At 40.2% G+C, this 10,485-nt stretch overlaps 1 protein-coding gene across 1 annotated transcript; it reads left to right on the top strand.

Moving 5' to 3' along the window:
- The first annotated feature begins 6,954 nt into the window (after window positions 1-6,954).
- Window positions 6,955-10,146, top strand: TSHZ3 (teashirt zinc finger homeobox 3). Its single transcript, XM_009483858.2, has one exon. It carries the CDS (start codon window positions 7,120-7,122, stop codon window positions 10,144-10,146), a length of 3,027 nt encoding a protein of 1,008 aa, XP_009482133.1. The 5' UTR covers window positions 6,955-7,119.
- The last annotated feature ends 339 nt before the right edge of the window (window positions 10,147-10,485 follow it).

Raw genomic sequence — 10,485 nt, 5'->3', positions numbered from 1 at the left:
ATCAGGTTGCTCAGAGCCCCGTCCAACCTGACCTTGAATGTTTCTAAGGATGAGGTCTCCACTACCGATCTGGGCAACCTGTTCCAGTGCTTCACCACCCTCATTGGAAAAAAAGTCTACCTTACATCCAGTCTAAATCTATTCTTCTTTAGTTTAAAACCATTATTCCTTGATATAAACTCATTTCTTGTTATCGTCTCTTCACTGTGTATTCTTGCCCATGTAGTTCTCAACTCTAAACACTTACAGTTGATTTGAGGTCTCTGAAGTTGCTCCAAATGTAATACCAGTCCAGGATTCTGGATGAGGGCAGCTGGCTAGCTTCCTCTCGCCTATTTCTTGAGCTCTCTGTGGCAGACAGCGGCAGGATTTTCATGAAGGAACAAACACAAGTACACTTCAAAGTTTCTAGTGCCTAATGTTAGCCACCCATTAGATTGGCATGCTATGTCACATCCATCCACACTGATTCCCAATAACTTAATAGTACACCATTACTGCCATGAAAAGGCTGCAGATTTATCAACATACAAAAAAATCCAGCTAAACAAGCGTTAATCATGCCCATCACATCAAATTAACATGTTCAAAATTAATATTCTTGACCTTGCCAGTGGGCAGAATAATCAGTCTTGCAGTAGGATTGTACTCTGGTGCGAGGTACCAGCGACTTCAGCCGATGTGTGAGAGAAGTGCTGACCTCTCCACTTGGAAATAACATTTCTCTCCCATAATAGACAGTCCTGCCTCTATGAAACAGAACCTTTGACCTTTCTAACAGGAATAATGTCCCTGTCAAGGTGCTGGGTAATCAGTATTGCCATGCCTGTTTAGAGGCAGTGTTGTCATTTGCCACTATTGTAAACAGGGCAGCCACTCTTACCTCCCATTTCTATCGTCTGATGAGGAATACGCTAACATCCCTGCCAAGTAGTGACGTCTCAAATACAATTTCAGTTACATGTGAATTATCAGTCAGTCTCGGTATAGAAATAGCTCATGTTGTGGGTGAAATGTTTGCCTTTCTTCCTGTAAGTGGAGGGCCTGCGGAGTGGGAGTTTTCTAACAGACTAATATAACTCTTTTATATGCCTTCATTTGGATTAGGTCTTTGATTGACTCCGTCCACCGAGCTGGTTTTCTCTTGCCTCTGTTCATTAATTTTGTGAGTAAGGTTCATTGGCACAGTCAAATCATCTCTGGGCTGCTGTTTCTCTGTTGGCTTTCTCTGGACTTGTGTTCATAACTGTGCCCCCTCTTAACTCGGAATGGTCCCACCGAAACTGGGGACTCTTTGAGGTTTTTTCATCGATTACTTTAATCTTAAAAAATATTCCACTGATTTCTTAGGTGGCTGGTGTCTGTTTTGAAACAGAAGGGAATGATATTTTGGAAAAGGCAGGAGCAGCCCTCTCGCAGCACTGTGCTTCGGCTTGGGGAGCAGCGAGCAGCCAGGCTGCACTGGGAGTTTCACTGCCTGGGTCCTACTCACTGCTCCACTTCATGATCTCTTCTGATCTTTTTCCCCCTTTTTCTTTTCGACTGGGAATATAACATTCACCCTGTAAGCACTGGGAGCATTACTGCTCCCAATCCTGTTCTGCTGTTCTCTAGTGTGAGATGTATATGGATTCAGTTTTTTTAAGGCTTAAAGAAGCTTTTTTTTCAAGATGCACTCAAAATCAGATTGTTTGGGAAATGATCCTTAATATTGCATGATGATTTCAAACCATGCATAAATAAATAATAAAGCTGGTTGTAATTTTTTTAATAAAAAGCTGTTTGGTTAAAGCCAAAATATTTCCAAGGAACTGAATGGTTTCAATAAACTTTTGTAGTTAAAGATTTTTTCATGTGAGAAGAACATTTGAATGTTTTGGTACTTTTTCAAGCAAAGAGCTTATATTCTAGTTTAAATATACCCCAGTAAGCTAATTAAAATAAAAGGAAAAAGCCTTGGCAAAAAAAACCGTAATTAAAACAAGACATTTCAGAAGTGAATCAAAATGAAATATTTGGATAGATCCAAGCCAAAATATATGGTCTCAGATGCATTTTTCAGGAAATAAGGGAAGAATTGTGCAATTAATTGGGTTTTTGGAGAACAGTAAAATGCTATGGTTTTATATTTGCAAGCAAACTCAAGGAGGTGTGTGTCTGACCATGTTACTGGGTGGATGTTACTATGGAAGGGATGAAAACCATGCGATGTTTTTCCTCTTTCTGCTGAAGAGGACCTCTAGCAGTCGTGGTTCGAGCTGGTAGCTGTTGTGCTGGTGGGCATCTCAGAACATTGCTGAGCTTGGCCCAGGACATCAGCAGAGTAACGGCTGTTGTAGCTGCATGGGGACTTCCTCTGCCTGCAGAAATGTAGTGGACTGGTGGTATTTCTCTGCTCTTGTATAGTAGATCTCTGGTGTCTGTGTAGAACCAGGTATATGAATTTATTAGTGCATATACAATATGTAGAACATTTTGGGCAGTGATGGATCACAGTTTATTTCCACTGGCAAGGAAATGATCCATAGGTCAGTTGTGAAGCTAATTCCCTCTTGTGTGGAAATGAATTGCAGTATACCACAGCTTACTGTTATGTATTGATATCAAATGTGTTGATTTCATTATTACCTAGAAGTTTAATTATAAGAAATATTAATGAGGGAACCGTCTGTTCTTGACCTCTCTGTAGCTGCACCTGCAATAGGTTTCTGAATCCCTTTGATATTCTCATCTCTAGAAACTGAGGGCCACATCAGGGAACTGCTTTCCATTTTTTGTCAAATAATATGTCACAGTGACACCATTGCTCAACTCGCAGGCAGTTTCCTGTGGGTTATGGTGCCCTATGAGATGTTAACTAAAATTTTTTGAGAACTGTATTTTTTTTTTCCTTCTTTTACTCTGGAAAAACAAAAAAACCAGCACCACCTAATTTCTTTCATTTCCCTTCTTATTAACTACTTCTGCCATTAGAATTGCCTTTAAAGTTGTTTTTTTTCCCTCAGACTTTGCTGTTGAGGCATTGAAGAAGAGTTGTACAGATGCCCGGCTGTTTCAAAAATTTACTTTACACTTGAAAAATATCAAACCACGAGTCTTTTTTTTTTAATAAGAAGGAAACAGCTGAGTAACGATGGGCTGAACACAATGCTTCTTAAAGACAATCTCTCCACCAGGCAGTGAATCTCAGTGAAAATTTTTTTTTTACCATCACCTCCTGATTTTATTCTCTGCTTTCGTAGTTTCTTTGCTCTTCCTGTAGGTACCTAACCAAACAAGAAATTTCTCTGCTATGGCCCTCCTTGTTCTTCTCTCTGTTGCAGTGAAGCTGTTACCTTCATCTGTACTCAGACAGACTGTAGATCACCTCTCTCCCCTGAGCAAGATCTGGGGGGGCAGGAGGGATCGGAGATTTCCCTTGGCTGCAGATGGGCTCCTTTCCACTAGCACCTGCACTGAATCCCGTACTCCCTGCTAGTGTGGGACTGAAGTTTGGCCTTAACCCTCTCTCCTCTTCTGTCCCACATGCTGATAACAAATTAATTGGGTTTTCTGTGGAGGAAACGTGTCGTTTGTCTTTTGCGTCGAACCTCTGGGGACAAAGCCTCAGGGAGCTGTAAGCCCTTCAGCCACCCTAAAGCTACCTGCAGTGGTGGTGCACAGCCTTTGAGTATGCCCCGAGTCTGCCATCGCAGGTTGGTCCAGGACTTGCTGGGTTGCCTTTTATTGCCCTGAAGGCAAGTGATGAGGTGACCGGCCCTTAGAGTAAGGTGTTAGAAGCTACTGGCATGAACTCCAGTTTAGGATGGTGTTTCAAGTTTTAGGCTAAGAAGTTTCCCTGAGCACCCTCATCTCTTGCATAAATCTTTGGTTGAGGAAGTTGAGGGTAATGTCATGTTTCATCCCTCCTCTCCCTTGTGCAAGGGAAAGAGCAGAAGGAGTTGTTCATACTGTCAGGATATTGAAGGTACAGATTGCCAGGTTAAATTCCATACTGTCGTTTGTGCCTCATTTCCCTCACATCTGGATCAAAGACTGATGTCACAACTTGGCTTCACAACTTGATATTAGGAAGGAGAACAGCTATAGAGGAGGCAGCTCCTGGTTAACACGCAAATATGCTTGATAGTTGGTGAAAAGGGCAAAGAAAGCATGAAAGGTAAATAGATTTACATTTAAATGAGCCGCATGCTGGAGGTTTTCCCTAATGTAAAAGTCACACTCTAAAAAAACCGTGAATGTGACAATACAAGTGTTTCAGTCCAAACAAAATTCATAAGATTTCAGCAATAAGAAAAATAAAAATGTAAAGAAAAACACACTAATGAGGGGCTTGATTCTGTGCCCCCTTTTTGCGTTGGTGAGCACCGGAGCACTTTCTGGGTGCGCAGGGACCAAGTCCAAGGGCTTTGGTATGTGATGTGGTGGTGGGAATGGGTGGCATGTGCTCACACTAGCACTCAGTGGACAAAAAAAGCAAAAGACAGGTACACTTACAGAGTGCTTTGGTGTGCCATCTCAGCCTGCAGGTGTGAACGAGATCTTTCTAATGCAGGCAGTGTGGCAATAACCTTGGATTTTCTTTACCTGAAAAAAAGGGAATTATTCTTGTTTCACAACAGAGGCAAAGGAACAGGAGTTCTAAAAGAAAAACTGTTTCCACAAGGTGGAAAAGAAAAAGGGTACACTAGCTTCCAAATCATAGGTTTCATGCTGTCGTTTCTTCCTTCCATCCATCCTTATTCATATCACTAGGATATGGTGTGGTTGAGAAAGAGGTAGTTGGTAGCCAGTTATTTACACATTATCAGTAATTATTTAAAATTTTTCAGCTTTAGAGAGTAATTTGAACTGCTTTGGTCTCCTTTGCTAAAATTTTTGGTGGAGTTCAGAAACATGATGGAACAGGTAATTAAGACGAAAACCAATCTGTACCATCCATAGGGGAATGAAAGTATTGAATGAAATACACCTTGTTAAATTGTCGTGGTTTCATTGCAAGTATTCGCAGGATAAGCACTGATCCTTACTACAAATTGCCAACATGACTGTAGTATACATAAAATAAGGATTCTTGAATTCTTTCAAAATATTTTGAAAAAGCATAGAATTGAGCAAAACAGCACAGCTCTATTTCATTAGAGTACATATACTTGTTAAAGTCTGATCTTCGTATCAGCATCTTTGAAAAATCTTCTCATAAAGTTTTTCATAATTCTTTCAAATGATATTCTCCCAAATGTTAAAAATAGGACCCTTGCTGCATGAATTTTCTGCATTGAAATTATCTGAGCTGAAATATCTAATCACAATTAGGTGTTGCTCTTATGTGATATGTTTGTGCCGTTCAAAGGTTTAACTTCTGTTCTGAAGATCGGATTATAACTTTACATGCTTGGAGGAAGATTTCCTAACTGAATGAAGAAAGGCTCCATGTGAAACTAAAAGCCTGATTTCATTGTTACTTTAACAGTTGTTTTGTCTGTTGTGATTTTCTGATAACATTAAACCATACTTTCCCTGAAAGAAGTTTGCACAGTTCATACTGTACATGTGATATCTACTATACTGTTCTACATTTTTCACTCTGTTGGTTAAAGTAGGTCTTTTTGGGGTGTAAACTATTATCTTCTCTGCACTATTGCCTGAATAAACAAACTATAGATTATTCAATGTGTTTAAGATACAGATACCCACACATTCCAGATGTGTTCCAGAGAAGGTCAAAAGTCAAGTGTCTTCAAACCATAGAGTCTACTGGAAATGCATCTTTTTCAAAGTTTATAATTGTATTTGTGAGCGATTGCAAGAAAAATTTAAATTCTACTTAATACAGAACAGTCAAGTTCTATTTTTGCTTTCTTGCTTAGCTGTAAATTAATGCATTATATAGAAATAGATAATTTTGATCAGTTAATGATCCCTCTCTTAGTGTTTCCATAGTTTTCTTGCCTGAAGGAAAAAAACTCCGGTAGACTTAGTATATGTAGAATACGTGCACAGAAGCACCATGGAAAAAAGAATGTGTTTACTGTCAGTTCCCAGCTATTCTGTTCAGGAAGAGTATCTTAGATTTACATCACCAGTTGCATTACTTGAGGGGGGAAAAAAAGACAGGATCCCTGTTGGGTGTCCGTGTAGCTTATGCTGAGTAAATATTGACAAAGTAGTCTAAAGAGCAAACACTTTGACATTTGTAAGGTCCACTGGAAGGTCTTGTATATATTTATACAGCAAGAATGAGTACAGCATACCAATTTTCTTGAACTAGCTCCTGACATAATTCTGCATGGGCTTTCTTGTTGAGAAAGGTATGTTTAAATGTGAATGGGTCATTTGTTACACCCATAATGAATATCCTCAAATTGTGCTTAGTGAGTTGTTTCAAAAGGTTGCATCATCTGCTTTTACCATCTCCTCCTCTAAAATATGATACTACTATTAATGATAACTTTTAAAAATCTCATTTTTTGATGATTGTAATGGGATTTTTTTACTTTGTAGGAATTTCTGATGTTTGTTGTACTCTATATTTATTAAAGATTGAGTCTCATAACTGTATGGAGCAAAAAATGCTTGCTTAATTTAAATTGTGAATCTGTCTGTTAAGAAATGCATTAGGGGTAGGAGAAGCATAAGACATATTAATTGACAGACAGGAACTGCTGTCTCTGAGGTTGATACAAGTAATTTATTACTTTAGAAATGAATGCCACCTCCAGAATGTGCTTCATTAATTTCAAATTTAGTTTTAATTTCAAGCTGTTGCCCCTTGAGAAGAATAAGGTGGCAAATTATGTTTGAAGAGCAGATTTTTTTCTTGCTCGGAAGAAACACTAAATTTTAACTGTTTAATTTTACAAATAAGTACATCTCTTTGGCTAAAACACTTAAGCAAAAGTATGATCAGCAGAAACTAACTTATATTTTCTTCTCTTCATAATAGCCTATGTTTCAGACGAACTAAAAGCGGCAGCACTGGTGGAAGAAGATGTGGAACCTGATGAAAATGCAGTTGATGGGGAGCCTTCAGCAAAATATGCATGTCCAGAAAAAGACTTCAGTAAGAACTGCCAAAGCTACCAAAACTCTCCAGCAGCTGAATTTTCTAGCCATGAAATGGACAGTGAGTCACATATCAGTGAGACAAGTGACCGTATGGCAGACTTCGAGAGCAGCTCTATTAAAAATGAGGAAGAGAGCAAGGAGGTTTCAATACCACTGGAAGACTCTACTGTATCTGATAGTTTAGAACAAATGAAAGCCGTATATAATAACTTCCTCTCCAATTCCTACTGGTCCAATCTCAATTTGAACCTTCACCAGCCGATTTCAGAAAAAAACAATGGTAGCAGCAGCAGTAGCAGCAGCAGCAGTAGCAGTTGTGGAAGTGGCAGCTTCGACTGGCACCAGACTGCTATGGCTAAAACACTGCAGCAAGTTTCCCAGAGCAGGATTCTTCCTGAACCAAGCCTTTTTAGCACAGTTCAATTGTACAGACAAAGCAGTAAGCTTTATGGCTCTATATTTACTGGAGCCAGTAAATTCCGCTGTAAAGACTGCAGTGCTGCCTATGATACTTTAGTAGAATTAACAGTGCACATGAATGAAACGGGACATTATCGAGACGACAACCATGAAACTGATAACAATAACCCCAAAAGATGGTCCAAACCTCGTAAACGTTCTTTGCTTGAAATGGAAGGGAAAGAAGATGCCCAGAAAGTATTAAAGTGTATGTACTGTGGTCATTCATTCGAATCTCTTCAGGATTTGAGTGTTCATATGATCAAAACAAAACACTACCAAAAAGTGCCTCTGAAGGAACCTGTTACACCTGTAGCAGCAAAAATTATCCCAGCTACTAGAAAGAAAGCATCACTGGAGCTTGAACTTCCAAGTTCTCCAGATTCCACAGGTGGGACACCAAAAGCAACAATCTCAGATACCAATGATGCGCTTCAAAAGAATTCTAATCCTTACATTACACCAAATAATCGCTATGGTCACCAGAACGGTGCCAGCTATGCCTGGCACTTTGAGGCGAGGAAATCTCAAATTCTGAAGTGCATGGAGTGCGGGAGTTCACATGACACTCTGCAGGAACTCACGGCTCACATGATGGTGACGGGACATTTTATTAAAGTCACTAACTCTGCCATGAAAAAAGGGAAGCCAATTATAGAAGCCCCAGCGACACCGACAATAGCGTCCTTAGTAGATGAGAAAATCCAGTCTGTGCCACTAGCTGCCACCACTTTTACGTCTCCTTCCAATACACCTTCTAGTGTTTCCCCTAAATTAAATGTTGAAATAAAAAAAGAAGTAGATAAAGAAAGAGGCATTGCTGATGACAAAATGAAAGACAAAGAAAAGTCAAGTGAAGATGAGGAGAAGTATGATATCTCCTCAAAATACCATTACTTGACTGAAAACGACCTAGAAGAAAGCCCTAAGGGGGGATTAGATATACTGAAGTCTTTAGAAAACACAGTTACATCAGCTATAAACAAAGCCCAGAATGGCACCCCAAGCTGGGGTGGCTACCCCAGCATTCATGCTGCCTATCAGCTGCCTAATATGATGAAGCTGTCATTGGGTTCGTCTGGGAAGAGTACACCATTAAAACCTATGTTCGGAAACAATGAACTAGTATCACCAAGTAAAAACCAGCCCTTGGTATCTCCACCAAGCAGTCAGACCTCACCTGTGCCAAAAACAAACTTTCACGCCATGGAAGAATTGGTAAAGAAAGTCACCGAGAAGGTGGCTAAAGTGGAGGAAAAAATGAAAGAGCCTGAAGGAAAGCTTTCTCCAATGAAACGTGCAACGCCTTCGCCATGCAGTAGTGAACTCAGTGAACCCCTTAAGATGGAGTCCTCCAATGATGGTGGCTTTAAAAGCCAGCAGAACAGCCCAGTCCCTCAGAGAGATGGTTGCAAGGATAGTCCAACTGTAGAGCCTGTGGAAAACGGGAAAGAACCTGTTAAGTCCGTTGTAGGTTCTTTAAGTAGCAGCACCGCTATCATTACTGATCACCCTCCCGAACAGCCATTTGTAAATCCATTAAGTGCACTGCAGTCTGTCATGAATATTCACCTTGGGAAGGCAGCAAAGCCATCTTTGCCCGCTTTGGATCCAATGAGCATGCTTTTTAAAATGAGCAACAGTTTGGCGGAAAAGGCTGCGGTGGCCACCCCACCTCTGCAGTCCAAAAAAACAGACCACTTAGACCGTTATTTTTATCATGTCAACAATGACCAACCCATAGATTTGACGAAAGGCAAGAGTGACAAAAGCTGCTCTTTGGGTTCAGCGCTTTTGTCATCCACATCGACATCTTCAGCATCTTCTTCATCTACAGTGACAACAGCAAAGACATCTGCAGTCGTGTCATTCATGTCAAACTCGCCGCTACGCGAGAATGCCTTGTCAGATATATCTGATATGCTGAAGAACCTGACAGAAAGTCACACATCAAAATCTTCCACACCTTCCAGCATATCTGAGAAATCTGACATTGATGGTACCACAATAGAGGAACCAGAAGAGAGTACACCAGCTCAGAAAAGGAAGGGACGTCAGTCTAACTGGAACCCTCAGCACTTGCTCATATTGCAGGCCCAGTTTGCAGCTAGTTTACGGCAGACTTCAGAGGGAAAATACATCATGTCAGACTTGAGCCCTCAAGAAAGAATGCACATTTCCAGGTTTACGGGACTTTCAATGACCACAATTAGCCACTGGCTAGCCAATGTGAAATACCAGCTCCGAAGGACGGGGGGAACTAAGTTCCTTAAAAATTTGGACACTGGGCACCCAGTGTTCTTTTGTAATGACTGTGCTTCACAGATCAGAACTCCTTCAACTTATATCAGTCACCTTGAATCGCATCTGGGTTTCAGGTTACGAGACTTGTCCAAACTGTCCAGTGAACAGATTAACAATCAGATAGCACAAGCAAAGTCACCATCTGAAAAACTGGTGACGTCCTCTCCAGAGGAAGATATCGGAACTTCTTATCAGTGCAAACTTTGTAACAGGACTTTTGCAAGCAAGCATGCTGTTAAACTTCATCTTAGTAAAACACATGGGAAGTCACCAGAGGATCATCTTCTGTATGTTTCAGAGTTAGAGAAACAGTAGCATTTGCTTTTGATTAAAATAACTGTAATTTGCTTTGAGGAAAACTGTCAAAGACGCCTTAAAGCTACTGTTTATTTCTTGGCACATGTTCTTATTTTAACTCCAGAGTCACTCTGGGCTGAACTGTTTTGTATAACTGTACAGTGTTTAAATAGAGGTGCATAATCAGCTGTTGTTACTGGTAAAATATGAAGGTTAAAATGCAGTGGTAAGTGTTTGGAACTTTGTGTAAATTGGATTTAGTTGCTGTGCATCCCTCTGATGCATCAAGCTGCATGCATTAACAGACAGTTTAATTAAGCATTTATAACTAATTCTGGTGCACTTTTTTCATGTGAC

Source organism: Pelecanus crispus, chromosome 8 (genome assembly GCF_030463565.1).
Source record: "Pelecanus crispus isolate bPelCri1 chromosome 8, bPelCri1.pri, whole genome shotgun sequence".
NCBI classification, from domain to species: domain Eukaryota; kingdom Metazoa; phylum Chordata; class Aves; order Pelecaniformes; family Pelecanidae; genus Pelecanus; species Pelecanus crispus.
This window is presented reverse-complemented; position numbering and strand designations above follow the sequence as displayed.

Coding starts and splice junctions, on each gene's coding strand:
- TSHZ3 (XM_009483858.2), top strand. CDS start 7,120: ATGGACAGTGAGTCACATATCAGTGAGACAAGTGACCGTATGGCAGAC.